The sequence below is a fragment of the Crinia signifera genome, chromosome 12 (genome assembly GCF_055691185.1).
Source record: "Crinia signifera chromosome 12, ASM5569118v1, whole genome shotgun sequence".
Lineage (NCBI taxonomy): Eukaryota > Metazoa > Chordata > Amphibia > Anura > Myobatrachidae > Crinia > Crinia signifera.
Window position 1 is genome coordinate 31,810,626 of NC_139228.1, and position 25,493 is coordinate 31,836,118.

The 25,493-nt window shown below is 43.2% G+C and overlaps 1 protein-coding gene across 5 annotated transcripts in view; it reads left to right on the forward strand.

Moving 5' to 3' along the window:
- Positions 1–24,419, forward strand: part of SIPA1L1 (signal induced proliferation associated 1 like 1) — a 205,250-nt gene extending 180,831 nt beyond the window's left edge. For 3 of the 5 annotated variants that reach the window (XM_083166408.1, XM_083166409.1, XM_083166411.1), the window contains 9 exons: positions 1,615–2,060; positions 4,528–4,767; positions 5,199–5,358; positions 11,516–11,741; positions 14,658–14,804; positions 16,324–16,380; positions 16,921–17,035; positions 20,003–20,084; positions 22,070–24,419. In XM_083166408.1, the coding sequence (XP_083022534.1) occupies positions 1,615–2,060; positions 4,528–4,767; positions 5,199–5,358; positions 11,516–11,741; positions 14,658–14,804; positions 16,324–16,380; positions 16,921–17,035; positions 20,003–20,084; positions 22,070–22,213 (1,617 nt within the window). In that variant the 3' untranslated portion in view covers positions 22,214–24,419. The remainder of the gene's footprint in view (positions 1–1,614; positions 2,061–4,527; positions 4,768–5,198; positions 5,359–11,515; positions 11,742–14,657; positions 14,805–16,323; positions 16,381–16,920; positions 17,036–20,002; positions 20,085–22,069) is intronic. The other 2 variants (XM_083166412.1, XM_083166410.1) reach the window with 2 other exon arrangements.
- The last annotated feature ends 1,074 nt before the right edge of the window (positions 24,420–25,493 follow it).

Sequence of the window (25,493 nt, forward strand, 5' to 3'; positions counted from 1 at the left end):
ATTTAATGAGATGGGAGTTATATTGAAGATGGGATGTTGTTATTGGCCACCAATCAGATTTGATCTATTATCGTCTAGAATGTGCTAAATACATTCTGATTGGTTGCCCATAGCGACATCCCCTCTTCAATAGAACGCCCATCTTATTAAATAAACCCCATAGTGACGTTATTCCTACTTAGTGTCCAAAAGCCAATGGAAGGCTTGAGGCCATGGTCCCTATGATTGGGAGAGGTCAGTTTTGCCCTCTGTGTGTTATACAAGTAATGTTATTTATTTGTAATTATGTATAAGTTGTATATAAGTTCTGATGTCATCATTTAATGGTCATTGGGAAAGCTATTACAAACATTACGCCACCAATATGGTTTGTCCCACTTGAGGCCAAGATCAGCAGTAATGGTATACAGCTAGGTACTTATATCCCCCCCGCCCCCCCAACCAATCGGCGATATAAAACCTCTTAGGATGTGCTATTCCAGCTAACAATGAGGAACCCTAACACATTATCAAATGTATTGGATCTCATGATAATTGGATAAAAGTCAGTCCGTACAATTCCTGTATGAAAAAACAGGACTGCCGCATTACAGTCCTGTAAATATTTTCTTTAGATATTTGTTTTATAAGAACTGACATTTTCTGAAACCTTTAAATATAAATACAGATTGGCATTTATTACATATTTCTATGCAATTTGTTTTTAGGTTTATTTTTTGTTTTCCGCCTATTAATGTGTGTTTATCTACTACTTAGATCATGCAGGTTGTTTTTGTCGCTAATAAAACTGTTTGGAGTGTGACTAAATGCTCTGTACAAATCACCCCTAATTACAGATGGGAATAATTAAACATAATTAAAAGTATTAAATATTTGTTTATAATATACTTGATTTTTTTAAAATTGCTGATGGTTCTTGCCCCACAGTACAAATATGTTCTGATTGGTTGATTGGCTACTGTCCAATTTTATCTCTAGATCTCTAGTGGGCGACTTTGAGCTGATAGCTGCTCCGCATCATCGTCGGAAAAGCTTACTCATCTACTTGCCCCCACCCCCCCCCCACCCCACTCCCTGCTGACAGCACCGAACAGGAGGAAAGCGGCTCAGTGTACACACTGAGCCGCTTTCCTCCCAGCAATGACAGCATAATCGCCCAGTGTGTATGGACCATTTATGGTAGTGATAAGGGTAGTGTTCATTCTAGAACCCTGCACCTTTCAAAATCCAGGCAGCTCCCCTTTCCTTCCTGGGGTGTCACTCTCTGCTGTGGTGCTACCTGCACAGATTGGTCTGTAACACTCTGCTGAATTACAGATAGAACTGTGCTACAAGCACCACAGTGGAGCGTGACACTGCAGACAGGATAGGGGGACTGCCTGGATTTTGAAAGGTTAAGGGTGCTAGAATGAACACTAATAGGGTTACACTAGGGTAGGGGCTGATACCAAATTCTGAATATTATCTGTAAAGCTTTGCAGAATGTGTACATTATATAAATAACTGATAATAAAATGTCAACATTCTGAATGTTTTCCAGTTTTTGAATCTTAATAGCTGTTTTCATCTTAACAGCTATTTGTTATATAAGAACAATACCTTTCTTTTGTACAGACTGACAGCCATTACTCCAGCCACTCCAGCACCAACACTCTCTCCAGCAATGCCTCCAGTGCTCACAGTGAAGACAAGTGGTATGACAGTGGGGAACGGCTGGACGCCGAGATGAACAGCTACACCTACATCCAAGGAACATCCTCCGATAGCGGCATCGACACCACTTCCTACAGCACCAACCATGTCAACTCCGCCGTGCCTGGTGCTTCAGCCACCTCTCCGCGCTCCGGCCCACCTAAAGAGAAAGTGGCACCCCTGTGGCACAGCGTCAGTGATGTGGGGTTAATATCTGACAGGACTTGTGACCGGGAGTCTCACGTATGTGATGGGAAAAGGGAATCTCCTGTCGCTATGGAGAATCACACGAAAGTCCCTATAGGTTCTAAGCCATTGACCAGAGAAAACAGCGCCTACAGTCTAAGTGACAGCACATCTCATACTAGGTAATGACGTAGTGGTACTCTTCCTCTGTATTGGATGTGTCGCTCTGCGGTGCTCTTGGTGGTGGGTTCTTCAGCTAAGGAATCTTTTCAGTCTCTAATCTATTAGTAGTGGAGGAGGGGGTCAGAACTTTGTCATGTTACTTTACATCTCTTTTATTTTTATTATTATTGTTTCTGCCACACCTATCCCCCATAACCTTACGTAGAAAAAACATTTCATTCCCCTCCCATATAACAAAGTAGATGGTTTAGATCAGGGGTGGCCAAACCGTTCCTCGAGATCTACCACTGGTCCACGTTTCCAATCCATCTAGTTGGTGCACAGCTGTAGTCATTACTAACTGTCACATTTTCAAACCTGCTGCTTTCATTCCTTCTATAGATCCACAGGTGGCCTGAGACACATGGTTGGTAGATCTGGAGGACAGGTTTGGCCAACCCTAGTTTAGATTGTTCATTAGGTTGCTCATGGCAGTTGAATACTGTAAATAGGCATCCATTAAATCTTACGAAACAATTTGCAATCACTTCTTTGCAAGGAGACCTCTATTATCAGCATAGTTTATCATTTAGATTTATTTTTAAAAGTACATTAAATAATCAGAAGGATAATTTCTTAATGAGTAAAAACCAAACAAAACATATGTGTAGGGGATATTCAATTACCCGCAGTACTTTACTACGGGTAATTAATAGGTTTAACCTTGGGCTTTAATGCAGTCGGCAATTTAATTAGCCGCCCATCTTCTACTGACAGGCAGGTTTACTTCTAGTGTTAACGCACAGCCTTGTGAAGAGTACACTGATTCCTGCACTAACAGGTCAGGGAGTCCTGATTGCTCCCAAGAGCTTTTACCACCGGTCAGAGGCTGGTAAAATAAAATCCCCAATGACTGCCCACATGGGGGCTAATTGAATAGCCCTGTGGGATCAGTTAGTCTGTGGTATCGTACAGCAGCTAATTGAATCCCTCCCCATTGTGTTTTTTTGGTCTAGTGTATTGCACTGGAATTTCTATAGATTGCCAAGGTATTTCTATGCACAGCAGCTAGGTCTCACCTGCTGCCATTTCCTGTAGGTTAGCCATTTTTTACTTTTGTTTTTTCAAATCAAATAGATTTCCCCCACAAAGGGCCTAATGCACCTAACTGGCTGAAGATGCTTTTGCTTTGCTTAAGACACAGGTAGAAATGTTCACTCATACAAAGAGCCCGATTCACATTGACTCGCTAAGCAGCGTAAATACACTGCTTAGCGAGCCGTCTAACGTCGCCCACCGGGCCAGCGAATGCCCGCCACCGCCGCATTGCGGATGGATGTTTAGCATAAACATCCATTTGCATGAGAGCGTACAGGGGCGAAATCATTTGATTGGTGACTGACCTATATTTGCGGTGTGCGGCTCCGATAACGGGGCAGACGGCTGACATCCTGTAACATCAACAGCCCGCCTCCGGCAGGCATTGTCCCGACCACGTTCCCATTCGATGAACACACAAACACGTGGCGCATCTTTCTTGTTCGTGTAAGGTGTTTGCATGCTTGAAAACACCAAACCCTCTTTTGTTCATACAATTTAGAGGGAGCCATAAATTGCTACATATATAATAAATAGAGATCATGTACATGACCTTAACCACTACAAGCCACAGAGATCATTTGAGCAAGCCTGTATACCGAGGCTCCAGTTCGGCTGTGAGGCAGATTGACAGGTGCCAGTGACGTTTCCGCATTTGGAAAGGTGTCTGGGCAGCTGGTTTCTACATTAAAAGTAAACCAGTCGCCTTAAAGTCATATACCAGCCCAAGACTTACAATGATGGGTTTTGGGCTGGGGGTATGTGGTTTTCTTTTCCTAGATGACCTCATACTGTTCAGTATTTGATTATATCAAACACCAAGTTATTTGTCAAATAAGCCAACAAGAATATGGGTTTTCTATTTTCACCTGAAATTAAACAATATTTTTCATCCTTAAATTTTAGTAACCTTAAGGCCCCCATACATTACCGGAAATTCTCAGAAGTTACAGCCAATCCCTCTTGAATCGTCCAGGAGCTTCCCAGGCAGCAGGTCCGCTGACGATGCTGCCGGAGGCTGTCTGATCCGACAGATCCTACTGCAGCCCTGGCGATCTAGTGGTTCCGATCCAGTGTGCACCGGGAAATGGATCGGACCTAAAACACATGCAATTTGCCCGATTTTACCAGATTTCTGAGCCCGTTGCGTCGGAATCAGGTGAAATTGGGCAAAATCGCACTAGTGTATGGCTAGCTTAAAAATCAGAATTTAAGGTTTGGATGAGATCCTTCCCAAAAGATTTAACCAAATCAGTGAATCCATTCTAACTTGGTCATTAAGGTATTTTGTTCTCCTAAAAGAGCAGATTCTTTGACCACAGTTTAGGTTATTTATAAAGTGGGTGAAAATCCAGCAATTAAGATCAGCTTTCTCTCATTCTCCCCCAGCACCATGAGCTCTCGGCACTCGGCAAGTCCCATTGTTTTCACTAGTGCCAGAAGTTCACCCAAAGAAGAGTCTCACTCTGCCACTTCCCCACAGCTCGTACCTTCTTTCTCCTCCTCTTCCTCCTCCCCTTCTGGTCCTAGGACTTTCTACCCTCGCCAGGGTGCTACCAGCAAGTACCTGATTGGATGGAAAAAACCTGAAGGGACTATAAACTCTGTGGGTTTTATGGATTCAAGAAAGTAAGAGCCCTTTCTATTCTGCTCTTAGATGATTGAAAATGCTATAGTCGCTTGAAAAATCTTCTGCGCTTTTGTGTACTACCCAACATTGGGGAACGCCAGCACAAAATGTTGTACTGCTATTTATATGACATTTAAGGGGATGTTTTTGCATGTTTGTAGTCTCCAGTGTATCTAACAAGTTACTTCGCAAGAACACACACACAGTGTCCCAGAAAGGCACATTTGAGTCCAGGTTTCTTCCTTTAACAGGTATTCATGCATGTGATTTTGGGTGTCATACCAAAGTAGATCTTCATCTCCTTTCCCTTCTTTCTTCCACATCTTTATTCATTTCTCTAATTACGCAAGCTTACAGCGATGGCAATGCTTTAATCTTCTGAGCACTTCCTGACCCGTCTCTTGGGTTTTCATTTTTTTTTCTCTCAAAGACGACACCAGATCGATTGTACAGAAATGCCACCAACGAGGCTGCGGGCGTCAATTAGAGACCTTCAGGCATCTCCGAAGAGGGTGTCTACCATTCAGGACGAGCTTAAGAAACTCATTGATATCGACGGCCAACCTGCTGGATCAGAAAAGCCTTTAAAGGTACATGTCATAAGTATGGTTTTAGCAGTGGTGCTTCTGGACCCCTGTTGAAGTGGTTCTAGCAAACCATCCAAGTAGACCACAAAGAAGGAACGCGTACTCTGGGGCACACTTGCATATTTGAATTTTTAAAATTTAACATTTATTTAATTATGATAGAATACTTTCAGATGTGCAATCCTATGCACAGACATACATAAATATAATTTTGTTGTCATGTATATCAAATTCTACGGTCTCGCAAGAAACAATAATGAAAAGAAAAGGAAAAACCCCTATTTATAAAGACTGTTAAAATAAGTAGGGTTTTTTTCTTTTCGTTATTGTTTATGCGCCACATTATCTGTGACGACAAAATAATATTTGTGTGCGTCTGTGTATGTATAGGATTGAACATCCAAAAGTATTTTATGATAAATAAATAAATGTTAAGTTTTGTGATTGATAAACTCTTTGGGCGGTATTCAATGAGCCTGATTCGCCATGTTTTTATGGCGAATTTGTGCTGTTTGGCGAATTTTTGACTAAAACGGTGAATCACCCTATTCAATGACCACATGGCGAATACATTTGAAGGTTTTTTTTCGCCATGATTCACCGAGTAGCAATCACTATCTTTTTATGGAGAAGTGGAATGTGAACTTTTAAAATAAAGTGTTTTGTTTTTTACATTTGGTGTCAAAAAATCAGGAATTTTATTCTGAGGAGAGGCATGCTATTTTTATTCATGTGCTGTAAGCACATGAATATATATTTAATTTAAAAATATATATATATATTTTTTTTTACACAGCAGCCAGCAGGGGGCTCCGGAGCCGAGCCGCTCATTAGATATTCATATATTCACTGCACCCGATCGTTACGATCGGGTGTAGTGAATATACGGTCCCCTGCTGGCACCCCCGGGGGGCAGCCTGTGCTGCCTGGCACCCGGGGAGCCCACCTCCCCCCCACATACGCTCTGGGGCAGGCAGAGAGACTTCCATCTCTCTGTCTGCCACCGTCCTCAGGTTCCCTGCGGCGTGCGAGCCCCTGACTCGTTGAATACCGGAGCCGGCGAGGCTCCGGAACGTGGCGAATGTGCAGCGAATCCTAAAAAGGATTCGCTGCACCTCGCAGGTATTCTCATTGAATACCGCCCTTTGTGTAGCTACCAGTGTCAGTTGAATGTTGACCGAGTAACGGTGATAGCGAGCAGGCAGCCCTGCTCGCTTTCCACGCTCACCCCCGGCATTGAATATTACCCTTTGTCAAAACTGAAACTGCAGCGGTGAAACATGTCTGACAACCGTTGGAAAATGGCCGCAGCTGAATAGGAAAGTCCAAGTTTTTCGGCTAACCAAAACAAAATGGACTGTATTGAATGCCCCCAATTATAGATAACAATACGTGCTCCTGTGGGTTGTTATCAACCACCCTCCGACTACTATACATGCACTATAATCCTGACTATATTGTCAATGACAGCATGCTCCTGGATGTGGCCACTGAATTCTATAGATTACGATGGAATTTGATGTGTTTGCACTATGATGTTTGTCCAAGAGTTCCAGGCAGGTCAAGGAAAATCATTAGCGATATTGTATGATTTGCACTGTTGGTTAATGTTTAACCAGCTTAAAGATGTGTACACATGGTGGAATTTGATTGCTCAGCAATTTAGACTTTATATCGCTCAGCAGTATCTTGCCCAGCGACAATATTGCTCAGTGTACCGTTTTCATCAGCAACCAGCGATTTTGGCTGAAAATTGCACCAATTCTTTCTCTAACTGATTTTGACTAAACTCGCTGGTTGCTGGGGCACAGTGCATTGTGTGCCAGCGACCAGCAAGTTTTAGCCGTTATCGCAGGAACATGTTCCTAGCGATTTATGGACCACAACACAACAAAAACATTGGCAATATGGTCGCTTGGTGACCATTTAGCCAGCGATATTGGCTTAAATCGCCTGTGGGTACAGGGCTTAAGAACGATCAGACCTAGCTAGTAAAGAGGACTTAGTATGCAAGAAGCAGGCTGTCCATTTGGTGGTGTGTACACACGGTAAGATTGCTTCACTATTCGATTTAAAGATACGATTGCTATGCAGTCTTTGCTAACTCGTGCTATTTACATACAATTCATGCTATCTATGTACGTTCGATTTCATTGCTGCACTATTTGGCTTTTCGATTTCGGCTTAATGGGAGCGTGCATCGGCATCGAATCGGGATAGAAAGCTTCAAAACATGTTCTATCTCCATTCGATGTCTATACAATCCCGGTTCGATTTTGACGATATGGTCAACATCGAATGGCAAATTGTACCGTGTGTACACAGCATTACTCTAGTGCTGTATTTAAGTCTTTCAAAGTCAGCACTATGGAAACACTCTGCCGAGATGCAATACGTTGTCCCAACTGGTGGCCCGTTCCCTTCTGCCAGGGAATGCGCAGAAAATAATAGCAGTAATAATGATGCGATGGCTGAGCTGATGGTCGCCTTCTTGGTAAAGTCTAAAGCTAGCCATACACTAGTGCATTTTGGCCACTTTTCACCCGATTCTGACAGAACGGGCCGAGAAATCGCATGTGTTAGACAACCAATCCGATGCGCAGTCCCGTGCACAGTGGATCGGAGGTCGGTCCTGCTGCACAAAGGATCTTCTGGATCGGACAGCCTCCGGCAGCGGTGAATGGTAACCCATGCGATATATCACATGCTAAAGGACCGAATAAGATCCTATCGTTCAGGGAAACTCTCGGGCGGTTCAAGTGAAATCTTATGCAACTTCATTCTCTGAGAAGTCACATAAATGTGTGGGGGCCTTAAGAACTTTGGTCAGCACCCTGTAGATATAAGAATACTGTTTATTCTCCTATGCTAGCAACCTTGGCACCAGTCACGATGCTAATACATTAAATGACATTAAAGATGTTCAATATGGGGGGGGGGGGGGTTTTAATACAGGCGATGTCGCAGAAATCTCTTGCATAATGCTAATTTTGCGTTACAGATAGCAGTTCCCATTATTATCAATGAGGCCTATGATCTGACCTCTATGTACTAAACCATAAACAGTAAAGCTTTGTAGAGGTTGGCCACGTTAGTTTGAGCCATCTTCAGATGCCTTAGCCTATGGAGTAATGGTAAAGGGAGAGAGATATTTTCATCCCCCATTCTCCATCCCGGAACCTGCACTGAGTGCATTCATAGTGTTAGATTCCCCCAGAGAAGTTTTTCACAAACGTAAAAAACTATTTCAAACTGCCAGGGATGTAACTAGCAGAGACAGCGGTAATTGCTATCACTCCCCATAAGGGTTTTCCTAAATACATAGTGGTGATATTATCATTGAAAATGAAAATATCCATCACTGTTCATGATCCAAGCAGTTCCACAATTAATAATACAAATTCCCCTATGGGTGCATCGCCCCGGAACAGATTTCCCCATAGAACTCGAAACGCTTTATAATGGCTCATTTTGGGCCTACAGTTCCCCTGACAACCTTGCTCTATGTTCTCCTCCTACAGCTATAGTAAACCAAAAAAAGAAGAAATGCTGGAAAATTGCAAGTTATGTCAAGATTCCTTTTCTTGTTCTTAAATTTTATGCTTAGTAATACAGAACTGGGTACTTGTGTATTTTGGCGGCGCCCATCGCATCGCATACCATAACACATACGATGGTATGCGATGCGACGCGATATCGTACGATAGTGCACGATGGCATACAATTTTGAAATTGTATGCCATTGTACATGGCATACGATGCCATACGATGCGATGCGATGCGATTAAACATTGTATAAGCACCCTAATGGGTGCTTATACAATGTTAAGCACCCAAATGGGTGCTTACAATGTTAAATGCACCCCCACGCCACCCCCCACTATAAACGTGAACCCGAAGCGTGGCGAGCGCAGCGAGCCCGCGAGGGGCGGCGGTACGCGTCCTACGACCTTTTCATACCCCCCCTATCCACGTCGGCGTGGAGTTGAGAATAGAATAGTGTGGCGAGCGCAGCGAGCCACCGAGCCCGAAGCGTGGCGAGCGTAGCGAGCCCCGTGAGGGGACGCGGATACCTTCACAGGTAAACGCGTCCCCTCGCGGGCTTCACAGGTGTCCGCGTGGCCACGGACACCTGTGAAGCCCGCGAGGGGACGCGTATAACTGTGAAGGTATCCGCGGGGCTCGCCGCGCTCGCCACGCTTCGGGCTCGGTGGCTCGCTGTGCTCGCCACACTATTCTATTCTCAACTCCACGCCGACGTGGATAGTGGGGGTATGAAAAGGTCGTAGGACGCGTACCGCCGCCCCTCGCGGGCTCGCTGCGCTCGCCACGCTTCGGGTTCACGTTTATAGTGGGGGGTGGCGTGGGGGTGCATTTAACATTGTAAGCACCCATTTGGGTGCTCAAAAGCACCCTTTAGGGTGCTTATACGATTTTTGGTCGTATAGGGGGTCAAAATCGCGTCGCATCGCATGCCATCGGGTGCATGGCATGCGATGCGATGCGATCTGTTCGTCGTACGACGGACATCGGGGGCGCCGCCAAAATACACAAGTACCCAGAACTGTCTAAACACTGTGCTATTGTTACGTTCCTCCCTATTTAAAGATGCGACCAAACACTAGTGCGATTTGGTCCCTTTCACATGATTGGCCAATAAATCGTGTGAAAAGTGTCAGCGAATATCTTATACTTCCGATTCCGCTCAGCGGGCTGGTGTGCATCAGATCGGATCTGGAGATTGCAACAATTATTAATCATATCCCCGGCCAGTGAATGGGAACCGGTCGATGAGACGAGTTAAAGCAGCTTTTCCCATAGCAGGGAACACTCAGTGTTATGACATTAGCAAGAACTAAAACTGGTCAGTCCAGGCATTCCTTTAAAAGTGAGGGCCCCAAAAAATAAAATGCGGTCCTTACTCCAGGACTGCACCCCTGTTGGTGGCGATGGTGGAAGTGTCCATGGTATGTTAATATTGTTCTTTGCAGACCACATGCAGTTGCCAGCAAGTCATCCCTTGCAAGCTGGCACTTGGAGAACCAGAAGTGACAGTATGACCAAACATTGGTATCTTCCTGGATCCAGGTCCGCCGCCATGCCTGCCTGGATCCAGGAAGATACAAATGTCTGGTCATACTGTCGCTTCTGGTTCTCCAAGTGCCAGCTTGCAAGTGTTGCCTTGGTGCCAGTGTATAGAGTGGAAGAGACTCAACTGCTTCGGTTTTAGCAGTTTACAAACGTCTATATCAGTCGGCCATTGGGTTTTTAGGTTTTTAATAATGTTAATAAAACCAGGGACCAGGATTAGGTTTAATGGTCAGTTGGCGGAGGCTACACACTTGGTCAAAGCAGTCGGACGGGAGTGTGATCTTTTGGGGTTTGGACAAGTGTAGACCCAGCTTAATAGTGCGTGTTTTATCTCCTAGTTAGAGCACAGGTGTATTTATTACTGGCTGATTTTGTTTAAGAAATTCAAAGGTGAAGCTGATAATGTCACGTGTGGTACATAATAAGTCTGTAAAACATGGGAAACGCTGGGTTAAGCAAACAAAATGCTGCTTCTGGGGAACAGTTGGGTCACTGATCAATAAGACCAATTTCCGGTATGGCATATTTTTTGTGGTGATGGAACACATGATAACTCACATCTAATGTCTTCCAAACTGTAAATATGCCTCCCTCACTGATCAGCAACTTGCACCTACAGTGATCCCTAGTACAGTAGGTGATTCTCAGAGCTGATCCACCTACTGTACCCAGATGCTGTTCAATTCGGCCATACAGCCCATATTCAGTGGCTGCATAGAAAACATTTATTTAGTTGTGATATATAAGTATTTTATTTTTATAAAATGATGGTCTATGTCTAAATATAATGGCCACTTTTGGTCCCCAGAGTGAGATATTCCTACAGTAGAGAACATTGTTCCCAGTGAATTGCCACATTCGGAATATTGGTTCCCCTATTGGTGTGTGGTCCGCTGGTCCATTTTACATTTTGTAATTAACATTTCACCAAATCGTCAGTCTTGAATAACTTTATGGTGTTAAAAGAAGTACGTAAAGGTAACAACCGGGGGGGATATTTTATACCAATGTGAGAAATCAATGTAAGCAGCAATTTTTTACTTTTGTTTATTTCTTTCTTGTTTTTAAGTCGTCTTTCCCTACAACACCGACCAGCAAGCGGTCTTTGCACAGGACACTTTCTGATGAGAGTATCTACAGCAGCCAGCGGGAGATGGTGTTCATCAATGCCCGCGCTTCACTCCTGGACCAAGCTCTTCCCAATGATGTCCTCTTCAGTAGCACCTACCCATCTCTGAATAAGTCCCTGCAAATGCGCAGACCATCCTACACCTTGGGTATGACGTCAGTACATGGTGAGTAATGTAGGATACCTAAATGAATAAGCCTTTTTCATCTACTTCTCTTTAGAAAAGAGGAGTATTTTAATAAAAACATTCCCTCCAAGCATTAAATCTCACTTTTGTCCAATGGCAAATCATCCCTGTGGTTATTTGCTGTTTAGGAGACCTAACGATCAGGTCAATTGTTCTCTCAGGTAAATGCTTCTTAACCCTTTGCAGTCCAATTTTTTTTTTATAATTCAGTCTGGTTTAAATCATCCCTTAAACAGCAGCAATCTCCCTCTCTCCCTTATTAGTCTAGCAATCTCCCTCATGTCACCTAGCCCACATTACACTGTTACATCATAGTTACCTACCTTCCTGCATTCTGCAGGAGACTCCCTGACATAGCTGCAATCTCCCTCTCTCCCTCATTAGTCTAGCAATCTCCCTCATGTCACCTAGCACACAATATACGGTTAAATTTTTTGGGGAAAAAGGAATGAGAGGTAGATCCATTTACATTAAATAATCAGCACCATTTCCCAGCACTTTACCAAGTATAGTAGCTCTTACTAACTGCTGTGGGGCTCATCTACATTTGTATATAAGTCATTTTAAAAGATTCCTCTCAGATGTAGCCGTACACACCCACGCTTCTAGGAGCCACGTGCACAATCTCTTTTGACAATCTCTCTATATTGAACTAGACACGCCCTTTGGGTGGGGCATGACACGCCCCCTCAATGGGGCGCTGTGCAAAATTCTACTACCAACTATAATCTCCCTGAAACTAGTAGGCAAGTATGGTTTAAATGTTTAAATTAATTGTAATTTTTTTTATTCAAAAATGGCCTACATTGAATGTTGAAAGATGTTAAAGTTCTTATTTCAAAGCGGCTCACCATTGGATCTGCTACTAGCGCTAGGGCTGTTGAGCCTGACTAGAAGTTGGACTTGAAAGGGTTAATGTCATATCATTGCAATACAATGTGCTCTCATTAATTTGAATGGACGGTTTAAATATTAGGGTGTGGTCTAAACAGTTTTTCAGGAAAGTAATTTTTATGTTTTACATATTGGAACATTTTATTAAACCTCATTTTTAGTAGAGCAAGTTGTTTATAATTACTTTTACAACATGGCAGTTTCTGTGCTTTTATACATACACACTGGGCGTAAAACAGCAGGTTTGAGCATATTTCAGCTCAAAGCTGCCCAGTGTGTATGGCCAGGCGATGAACGCTGTTGCGTGCTCCCGCAACATCGCCGAGAAAGCCGTTTATCTGCTCACCAGCAGATGAGCGGCATTCAGGAGGGGTTTGCATAGCGCTCGGCTATGCAAAGCCGTCCTCCCCCCTCAATCGGCGCCGGCCCAGGGAAAGCCGCTCAGTGTGTATGCACAGAGTGGCTTTCCCCCCAGCATTGAATGCGAATAATTTTTTCCCCTCAAAATTCTACACATAATACCCCAATATTTCAGTATTTATGTTTTGGGTTTGTTCATAAAAAAAGGATTGGTACATGTGGAATGATAGTCATTTTTTTATACAAATAGCACAAAATAAGACACTTGTTGTGCACAAATGTATGTGCCATGAATAGTACATTACAGAACGTTTTAGCAGTGTTTAAAATAAACAGTTGGTTGAAACATATTAGTTCTATAGTTCTGCCATGCAGATTAATACACGAAATGGTAGTGGCTGAACAATTTGGCACATGGTATTGGATTAAGGGAGAAGGTCATCCCGGGGCACGACTGTTGATCCGTCCTGGCGGCCGTGACCCTGGCCCATTTTTGTTTTGCTAAACTGCATAGGGCCAGGTAGGATTCAATGTCCTGCTTGGCGATCGGCAAAAAGGAGGTGTGTCTGCATGAACAGCCATGGATTGCCGAGATTTGGCCACAATCGTGACAATTCATGGCCGTAATCGACAAAATGGGCCTGACATCTTTCAAAGTTGGGCCCGTTCTGTCGATCTGCCTCTTCAGTGCTGTGGGCAAGACAGCATTGAATAGGCGCCCGCTGCTATTTCCCACATCAGAAATAGCAGAAGGGATTGAATATCCCCCTAAGTCTAGCAGGTAGGTGAACATTCCATTGCACTAGGAAGATGCATATTGTAGCCACTGAGTCTTGAAAAGCGGTTTCCCAGATATTGATAGCTAGTGGTTGATGTTACTACCTGGCTCCTTGGGGTGCCTGACGGGTTCCCGACAGTCGGGATCCCGACAGTCATTTACCCGACTCCGGGATCCCGACTGACAAAACGCAGACGGCCGGGTGCCCGGCGGCCACCCGCTATTTTCCCTCGTGGGGGTCCGCGACCCCCATCGAGGGAGAATAGAATAGGTGGCTCGCGTAGCATAGCGAGCCACCGTGCCCGCAAGGGGCTTTTTTGCGATCTCCATGCTGTCTGAGTACAGGCAGTCGGGATTCCGACGTCTGACTAATAACGGTCGGGATCCCTACTGTCGGAGACCCATACCACACCTGCTCCTTGGGCGTATCCTGCACTGGGTTTAACCCCTTGAGTGGTATGCCCTAACGCCGGAGCGAAGGTGAGGGGGGCGCCTAATGATCTGTGGTGGGTTTTGCTGGGGCAGGACAAACCTGCCCTGGTAGGTTTGTCCTGCCCCAGCAAAACCCACCACTCAAGGGGTTAATCCCCATTTCACTGAGTTAACCTTTGAGTGCCAAGTGAATTTGTCAAAAATGGATCTGAGATTTGCCAAGCAAACATTTATGTTCATCATAATGACCTATAATGTTTACCATATATATATATATATAGGAAAAAAAATTCCCCACAACATTTTTTTATTTTAATTTATATAACAAATGTGAGCGACGCTGGTATTTTTATCAGATATTTTGCATCTCTCTCAAGGGGATGTTGGCACTGAAAGGGTTAAAGTGTTTTTGTTTGTTTCACGTAATCTAGGTGAGTTTTCTGCCTCGGACACTTCCCTCACGGACATCCATGATCAAAGAAGGCAGCCCATGTCTGATCCTGGTCTTATGCCGCTACCGGATGCTGCCTCTGATATAGAGTGGTCAAACTTGGTGGATGCTGCCAAAGCATTTGAGGGTAAGGTGTGGCATAGACCAGGTCGAAATATCTCTATATATTGGCAGCCGTTTTAATATAATCATCCAAATTACCAAGAACATTGCATCGTGAGATTAAATTCTAGGTCTACCATATAACCAGAAGAGTAAGCTTCTCGAGTAAGCTTCTAAGAGTAAGATCTCGTTTGAATATTTGCTACTACCACCAAGATCTGCACAGGTACACCACCGATTTTACGGCATCGTCGGTTGGAAGCTGTACCCAGTGACACTTGCTCATACTGTGTTTTCCGTCCATGTGCGGTAATTGCTGTGACCTTGGACGCCATAACAGCCCCACCAATGCTTCCTGTGTCACCTGCAGTGTCCACGGAAGCTGTACCCACTGACACTTGTGCCCATGCTTTGTGTGCCGCCCATGTGCGGTACTTGCTGTGACCTTGGATGCCATAACAGCCCCCCCCCCCCCCATGCTTCCTGTGTCACTTGCAGTGTCCACGGAAGCTCTACCCATTAACACTTGCGCCTTTTTGCGTTTTACGCCCATGCGCATAAAATGTTCAGGATTAAAAGAGGTTAAGGACCTCTTTTAATCCGGAACATTTTCTGCGCATGGGAACAAAATTGTCCGTATTAAAAAACCAACGGTTGCCGGAAAATCAGTGGTGTACCTGTATACAGGTTGAGTATCCCGTATCCAAAATGCTCGGGACCAGAAGAAATTTGGATAACGGATTATTCCGTATTTCGGAATATTTTAATATTTCAATTATGTATTTTGAAGTATCTTGCATGTATGCTGTATAAACACATAAAATACACACAAATCTATTTTATTACCACATAAAATACAACAAATATATTTTATTTGTTCAAAAAACAAGGTTTCAAAACATGAAACAAAATTTGTGTCCTATCTCAGATATTGAATTGTAATGCCAAGCAATCATTTTCTTGCACATATATAGTGCCAGTTACATATCATGTCACCAGTAGTGCTGTTACATATGTCCCCAGTGAGTTTTTAGCAAAAAAAATATTTTTTTTTCACTTTCTGGAATGTCCGTATTTCGGAATAATTCGGATAACGGATACTCGGATACGGGATACTCAACCTGTATATTTACAATAAACTACCCACCCTGGTTTTTTAAACCTAAGTAGCTGTATTTTATCCATGAGTATAAACTATTAGTATCTGTACATACCAATATGTTGAAAACTTGTAAACCTTAAGCATCTGTTCTGCACTGAAAGCGTTAAACTATGTACCCTGTAACCAGCGACAGGGTTCCCTGAATCAGTGCTCAGGCAGAGTTCTCCAGGCCTCTATCTGGGAACACAGCTAGCTGTTATTATTGTTAGACACAAGCTTTGCCACCCACACAGTACAACCACGTGTACACTCCATTACATGTAGATCGCAATGTTTCCAAGTCCCAGAGAAGACCTTCCCACCTCTGGTACATTGTTCCTTGTGCCATGAACACGTTCTCTGGCTTCTTTTTAGAGATTGTGTAAATGCTTTTCCCTTACAGTGGACCTACATCACAGAAGTGGATATCACACACTGTGTTCTAGCACTTCACAAATAGGTATTTATGCTTTTACCCAACTGTTCAGTCGTGGCAACACTAAATGTTATATAATTGTGTTCTCGTGCCTAACTTACTAATCTGAGTCTAATAATAGCATGCAGGAAAAAAGCGATAAAATACCATAAGATATAACTGTTGTGTAGATGGCTTATTTTGGTTCCTGAATAAAGATTTGGAACCGTTTATGTCTATTTGTGTTATACCGATGTGTCCTCCCTTAGTTACAGCAGTCGTGTTAAATGGCCCTTCTAAATTGCACCTAGTCGTTAGTGCGGTACACAGTGTTAGTGCATCACCATGCATTTAAGATGAACAAAAATGAATTACGGAGTGCCTGTTTTCTGTATGTAACTGCGGCTGTGTCTGCAAAGAAGCCAAATGTGATCAGAGTTGCACACGAACTGCCGGCTAACTCGCGCCAGGCATCTCTTGCTACGTGGCGTATTGTTGCTAGATGTAGGAGGACACGTCTGTATGAGATCTTTTTATTCTTTAAGATGTAAGTCTGTAGAACTGACTATACGCATGTCCTTCTAGATCAGAGAGCTTCCTTCTTTACTTCTACGGAGGACGAGCATAGACCTGGAAGTTCAGCTTCAGCCGGTGACCAGTTAGAAGGCCAAGCCACCTCTCCATCGAGCACTTACTATGGGTATGACTTCCAGAGTCCTTTGTGGGTCGTTTAAACCCTTGGTTATGGGCCTGATTCTGGTTAACTTGCAAAAGCAAACTTTTTTTCTTTAATGGACAAAACCATGCTGCACTGCAGGTGGGGCAATTGTAACATGTGCAGAGAGATACATTTGGGTGAGTTATTTTGTTTCTGTGCAGAGTAAATACTGGCTGCTTTATTTTTACACTGTAATATAGATATCAGTTTGAAGTACAAATCCCATCCAAATGTAACTCTCTCTGCACATGTTACATCTGCCCCACCTGCAGTGCACATGGTTTTGTCCATTAGAGAGTGAATTTGCTTTTGCAAGTGATCCAGAATCAGACCCCATGTTCCTAGCAACATGGTGATGGGAAAGGGCCTGTGACTTTTAAAAAAATTGAAAGAACGTAAGAGACACTCCCATACTTGGCCTACGAGCTATCCGTAACCTTTTCCTTCTATATTGGATTTACTATGGACCCAGTTGAGTTATTTGCACTAAAAGTAGTATGTTTTTTAATACTTGGACAGATTTAGTGGGGGGCTTAAAGGTCCGATTAGGATGTATCAGATGAAAACTGGGCAAATTGGAGGTGTTTGACCACAGGTCTGATCCAGTACACGTTCCTGTGCACATCGGATCCTGTAGTTCATGGGTCTTCAAACTGCGGCCCTCCAGATGTTGTGGAACTACATTTCCCAGCATGCCCTGACAGTTTTGGCATGCTCTTATAGGAAAATATATGGCAATGCATCTTGGAACATGTAGTTTCACAACATCTGGAGGGCCACAGTTTGAAGACCCATGAACTACAGGATCCGATGCGCACGGGAACGTGCACTGGATCAGACCTGGCTCAAACACCTCCAATTTGGACGTATGATCTATCAGATCGGACCTATCAGTGGCACATAATCGGTGCTTATTAGCACCCGCAATGTATTGCATACGGTCAGACCTATAAACTGCAGGAAACGCCGGGCAGTAGAGGTGCTCTCCCTGCTCTATGCCTCCAGGAACCCCTCATTTCCCCCCCTTCCCCGCAGCTGGCAGCGAGAGAGAGAGGTTGCGGCAAGGGGATTTCAAAACTCCTATTCAAATAAATCAGTGGCCGCCCATTAACTTGAATAGGAGTTTTGAAATCTCCTGCATCCACTTCCAGTCGCTACCGCAGCCTGCTCCCCGCCAGCAGCTCACCAGGAATCTACATGCAATACATGGCACATCAAGTGCCAAATTATATAAAGCCCTCCTGGGAGACTCCAAGTGACATGAGGTCCAACCTGAAGTCAGACATGTGTATGGGGCCTTAACTCTTAGGAGCATATGTATCACAAAATGCACATATTTCATTGAGGTTTGATACATTAATTTTGTCCTTATCCACATTGTGAACATTTTGACGCAAGTATGTTAATCTTGCCAGGAGACAGGTGCTAATAAGAGCCAATCCCAGCGAAGATCTAGAAGAGGTCTGAGAGTGGTCTGAGTTCACGCACATAGCAGCTAATGCACATGTGCAGCCTTTTGCTGGTGCATGTAGTAGTAGTAGTAGTAGTACGTTTATTTATAAGGCGCCACAAAGTGTCCGCAGCGCCGTACATAGCAAAAAAAAAAAAAAAAAATTACAAGGTAACGTACAGGGTGTGTAGAAAGATACAGTATAAATAGGGATATAGCTGGTAGAACTAAAATCAGCATCAGTTCAGAAGTAGGTGTCAAAATAGTCAAGGAGACCGAAGATGAAGTAGAGGAAGGGAAGAACAGGACAGGAGCACAGGTGAGGTAATGAGGTAGGGTGAGTACGTGAGGAAGGAGGGCCCTGCTCATAAGAGTTAACATACTAAAAATAGGTGGGTGGACGAACGAAATACAATAGGATAAGTAGGAACGGAGGCAGGATAGGAGGATCAAAAGAGGTTAGGAGGAGGGATAGGCTAGTCGAAAAAAGTGGGTTTTGAGGGAGCGCTTGAAGGAGGTAAGGGAATCAGATAGCCTGATGGGTGGCGGGAGGTTGTTCCAGTGCAGGGGGGCAGCGCGAGAGAAATCTTGGACACGGGAGTGGGAGGAGGTGATTAGGTGAGAGGTCAGTCGGCGGTCAGCGATGGAGCGAAGAGGACGGGAGGGAGTGTGGATAGAGATCAGTGAAGAGAGGTAGGGAGCTGTGGAGGAGGAGAGAGCCTTGTAGGTGGTGGTGAGGAGTTTAAAGAGAACTCGGAAAGGAATGGGGAGCCAGTGAAGAGATAAACAGAGGGGGGAGGCGGAGGTAGAGCGGCGGGAGAGGAAGATGAGCCTAGCAGCAGCGTTAAGAATGGATTGGAGAGGTGCGAGGCGGGTGAGAGGTAGCCCTGTCATTGGGGGGGGGGGGGGGGACACTCCCTCTCCAAACTGAATCTGGAGATGGCCTTATCTTATCAGGGCAAAGCTCCACAATAGACATGGATCCCGCCTTAGTAAATCTAAAGTATACTGGGTATTTTTGGGTGTCCCTCAAACATTAAATTATAAGTAGGCGCTTAAATCCCAGAGTACATATAACACTACCCATTCTGTGTGTAAGTCAGTATTTTCCCTGCATGCAAAAACCAATGCATTAGCACCCTTTACACTTCAACCCAGGTTATTATTTGTTCCCACCTCTAAATGAGACCCTATATTTGCATTTATATAGCTTGTCTTGGTGATAGACAGAGCTGTCATTATAGAGAAGCATCTGCTTAATTGGAAGACATTAATATAGGTATCCTATACACCAGGCATGTCCAAACTGTGGCCCCCCCAGCTGTTGTGAAACTACACATCCCAGCATGCCTTGCCATAGTTTTAGCATTCTCTGCTGGCAAAACTGTGGCAAGGTACAGTATGATGAGACTTGTAGTTTCACAACAGCTGAAGAGTACAGTCTTCCTCATACTTAGCACCTTGCTGATCTTAGGACATGCTTTCTTTTTGTATTACAGGAAGGAGTCTCCCACTTCTCTTGCATCAAAGGTTGAGCAGCTGGAGAGCATGTTGAAAATGTTGCAGTATGACCTTAAAAAGGTACGGCGAGCATCGAAACACTAACGTACCAATGGATGTACATTCTGCTTATATCAATTTGACATCATTTATATAGTTCGTTAGTATTAAGACCTTTGATGTAACAATGTAGCGCTTAGCTACACTTTAAAGTTCATCTAAATGCCAGAGTAGAAATGCATAACGGGACAAGCAGATACATGATTTGATTCTCCCGATATTATTTGGTTACAAGTAAAGTCGGATTAATAATACACTATTAGACTGGCGAAGCCACATTCTCTGCCATTACACCACTGTATACTGTACATGAGTCTTGGTACAGGGCAAATGCTCTTAGCTACTGTAGGTTTGTCCTGTCCTGCTGACTGCGAGTGTGCATAGACCATCTGATATTGTCCCTTATTCTGGTTCAAAGGCAAATTTCTTCTCAAATGGACAAAACCATGTGCGCTGCAGGGGGGGGGGGGGGTGGCAGATGTAACATGTGCAGAGAGAGTGTTAGATTTGGGTGAGTTATTTTGTTTCTGTGCAGGGAAAATACTGACTGCTTTATTTTTACAATGCAATGTAGATCTCACTTTGAAGTCAAACCCCACCCAAATCTAATTCTCTCTGCACAAGTTACATCTGCCCCACCTGCAGTGCAGCATGGTTTTGTCCATTTGAGAGGGCATTTGCCTTTGCGAATGCACCAGAACCCCCCCCATTGTGTATTGAGACTTGCTATCTGATTCCATGAGCTTGTCTGTCCTTTATGCTGATATACGGTCATTAGATTAGGCAGTGTCTACTTTAGGTTAACAGTCAATAGGTCAACAACGATTGGTCCACAGGCAGAAAGTTGACACAAGCAAAAGGTTTACATGGAAAAAGGTAGACACTGGTTTTTCATGATTTTTTCTTTAAACCAACTTGTTCATACTTTTTTATATTCTTCCTCTATGCCCACTAGGATGGCTGTGTGCCCGAAGCAGGGTGAGCACAGAAGTACACCAATAGGGTGTCCATGTCGACATAGGCATCAAAACACCCTGAAAAACTCTTGTTGGCCTTTTTCATGCGTCTGCCTGTCGACCTATTGCCTTATGTGTGTCAATCTAATGATACAATCCACTTTATGCCACACACCAGAAATATTTGGTGAAGTATAAAGATTGTTTTATTGGTATACGGATGATAGGTACGAATGTATAATGGTAGAGTCAGGGTGTGTAGGAGTACCCTACGCTTCGTCTAGTTTCTTGGCTGTTGTTCCTCCATCTTGATTGATCCATGAGCAGTTGGCAGAAGGGATGTTATCTGGACAGCGATCAGCATTTCACCAGTTGTATCTATATATTCTGATATTTTGCAGCCCTACTTCTGATACTCATGTTCTAGAGCAGGTCTGGCCAACTTGTGGCTCTCCAACTGTTGAGAAACTACACATCCCAGCATGCATTGCCACATTTTTAGCATTCTCGAATAGCAAAACTGTGACAAGGCATGCTGGTACTTATAGTTTCTCAAAAGCTGGAGAGCCACAGGTTGGCTAGGCCTGTTCTAGAGGATAAACCTTAAATGTTGTTGTAGGGCCCAATATATGGGCCTGATTCAGATTTCATTGCAAGTGCAAAATGTTTCTCAAATGCGCAAAACCCTGCTGCACTGCAGGGGGGACAGATGTAACATGTGCAGAGAGAGACTGAAATCTAAATTGCAGTGTAAAAATAAAGCGGCCAGTAATTACCCTGCACAGAAACAAAATAACTTCCCCCAAATGTAACTCACTCTGCACATGTTACATCTGCCTCACCTGCAGTGCAGCAGGGTTTTGTCCATTTGAGAAAGATTTTGCTCGTGCGATAAACTCTGGATCAAGCCCCATGTTTTGTGTTATATGCCATTGCTTGGCTAACTTGACACGCTTGCTTTGCCGTGCTCCAATGCATTGATTGTTATGTAACATTGGTATTCTGTAGCTGAGCAGATTTCCTCACCATCATTTGTACCTGCTCTTGTAGGAAAAGGAGGACAAGGCAACCCTTCAGGCAGAAATCCAGCTCTTACGAGAAGACAACATGCGCTTGCAGGAGGAATCCCAGAGTGCCTCAGCCAAGTTGAAGAAGTTCACCGAGTGGGTGTTCAACACTATAGACATGAATTAGTAGACAATACAGGCTGTACAGAACAGAATATAAGACTTTGTGCGTCCAGTCAGGTGTGTGCCGTAGACTTTTTCGGGTTTGACTGCACCAGGATCTATGTGTACAAACAAACACTCCACAGCGTTCTCAATCTCCCCGTTTTTATTAACCTGCTTGCATGGTTTCGAGCAAAGTATCTTTGTAATTACTTCCTACGTTCCAGGGATAACACAAAATAATACATGTAATAACTGAAATGTGAGTATTTCATTAGTAAATGTACAGTTTTGGAAGCAAAAAGTCTGGCAAACACTTTTTGGGCAATAATCCCTGAACAAGAAATGATATTGCCATAAAACATATTTACCAATTTTACCGAGGGTTTCAAATGCTAAAGTGTATGATCAAATCAATGTAAGCCATTCACTAACATGCACTGTAAGGTACAGCTTCTATAATGTGTTGCTTGGTAACCAGTAAACAATGGAATCTGTGGTTCTTTTGTAGTTTGGTGCACACAACAGTTCTGTATCAAAAGGCGTATTTTGGGATTTCCCGTCACCGGCTGTTATAGACAATGAATTATGATTATTTTTACATTTTCTGTTGATAAAACAGCAATAATACTCACGTCTCCTGAAAACACACAGGTACAGGGGCATAAATATTAAAATGGCAGTGATTAATTTTAAGGTTCACTTGTTCGTAAGCATAACACACATCAACTGATTCTGGTTCACTCGGAAATGCAAACTCCTGCTTTAATGGACAAAACCATGTGCACTGCAGGTGGGGCTGATGTAACATGTGCAGAGAGAGTTAGATATGGGTGAGGTCTGTACTTCAAACTGATATCTATATTGCAGTGTAAAAATAAAGCAGTTAGTATTTAGCCTGCACAGAAACAAAATAACTCACCCAAATCTAACTCTCTCTGTACATGTTACATCAGCCCCACCTGCAGTGCACATGGTTTTGTCCATTAAAGAAGGCCTTTGTTTTTGCGAGTGAACCAGAATCATGCCCTTTGTTTCAGTATGTGGGGGGGGGGGATTAGCCTGATGCTGTGCGTGGTATGTCCGTGATCTCTAGAACATTCCATGCCCCACGCTTCTTAATCGCAGTATGCATTCATCATCAGATAAGGTGCACCTGGGCCTTAGATCTTTCTTTAAAATGATGCCTGACCTTGAAGGACCCTCTTAGTGAATCTGCTTTTTTTTTTTTCAACTATCTGAAAAATTTGCTGTAAAAAAATGGAAAGCAAAAAAGTTTTAGTTTTTTTTTTAAAATAAAGTTAACAGCACACTAACGTGTTGGCGTATTGATACGTTTTTACATTGTAAGCTATTTAGGAGCACACAACCATATCATTTGTAGAACACAAAACAGCGTTGGATTCTGTGTGCTGCAATCTTGTATAAAATATTCCCCATTGCATAGGTGCGTAGTTTAAGCTGTATTTTAAGAATTTGTTGCTATGGAACCGGCGATGGCCATATTGGTTTCTATGGCACTAAAGACATTTTAAAAAAGAGAAAAAAGTAATTTTGGGCTAAATATTTCAGCAATATATATTGTAAGGACGGGAAAAAAAACATTTCCATATTCCACCCACAGTTTTATGTGATGCTCTTCACAATGAAATATACATAGTCTCAAAATGGACCGTTATATCAAAATTTTTAAACCAAACCCTATATTTGCTACCAGATTCTATCTAGGCAGAGAGATTTATATTTTGTAATGAAATGTAACATGTTCTCTGAAAATGTATTGCCCGCAATGCTTCATTAGTAATGTTTGTGACACATTGAAGCATTTTTTTTTTTTTTTTGCTTTTATTTTTAGTAGCTTAAAGAGGCATGTACAGAATTATTGTATGTTCCACCCACATGACAAGAAACGCGCAGTTGATTTACCTTGCCAAAGGCATTTGGTGACCTTTTATAATGGCGATCAAAGTGTTTTGAGTGTCCTTATTTTTTTTTTTTTTTAAATGACTGTATGAAGGAGATTTATATAATAATGCCTGATGTAACTTGTAAATTGAATTTTTTGCTAACCTCTCGGTTGTTTGGAAATCTTGTTTTGATTTCTCCTCTTTGGAAAAAGGGAGGCGCTTGAGGCAGAGGCTATTTATTAGAATTTTGCAACAAAGTTATTGTATCTGAAGTTGCAGAGAAAACTTGTAAAATCCTGACAATAAAACTGGTTTTAAAAAGAGTTTTCTGTGTTTTATGCACACAAGAAAGGAAAATATTTATTTCGGCTTTTCCATAACACGCAATATCATTGTTTGTTTTTGCTGAACTTTTGTTGTAACCCCCCCCCCCTAATATATGAAGCATACAAATAATGTGCCTTGGTCCTTACATAGAGGCGGATTGGGCCACCAGCACCAGGTAGCTAGGCTAGTTGCTGCTTGGCTGGTCCTTTTTGTCCTCTCCATTGGCCAGTAGCTTGTTCTCCTGGCTCCGTTTCCCACCTATCTTTATTTCTGGAAGTGGCAACATCCAGCATGCCGGTACCAAGCACCATCCCCTTTACAAGGCCTGCATATCACATAGAGCCCCACTCCACTGATCCCTCCTCCATAGTATGAATGCTGCAATTTTAAGCGGTTCTACTTCTGGCCTGTGGTGGTTGGGCCCTGCTGGAGGTTTTGCTATCTAACCAACTGTAGACTGATGGTGACATTTGTGCTGCTGGTGGTATTCAGCAGCTTCCTCAAAGCTGCTCAGATGCATCCTATGACAGCAGGCCTTGCAGCCCCTACCCACAAAGGCCCCCCCTCAACACTGTATGAGGATGATAGGAGGTGCCAGGTGACTGGGGACATTGATAGGGACATGGAAAGTCTAGCTGGTCAGGACAGGGTGAACCTGAGTACAGACTTACAGTATTTCCATGACCATTTAAAGAGCCCATAAGCATGGTGGGGAGCAACCTAAATTGATAAGTGTTGTCCAGTGGCGGTTTTTACCTATGGGCTGCATACAGTTGCAGCCCCTGTCAACTTTGTTCCTGACTAGCCATGACTATCCTATTGTTCTCAGCAGCAATACAATACATAGAACAATACAGTAGTATATTAGCATAGTAATCCTATCACTCACTTAATCCAATTAACAGGCTAAATGAGGAGGGCTCCATCTCTATATATTGATATACAGATATATAAATATACAGATATTGATATCTAGATATAGATTGTTATACAGATTATCAGCTATAGTTATGCCGATTTAGATATTTAGAGATACAGATATATGCAGAAATATAGTTATACGGATTCAGA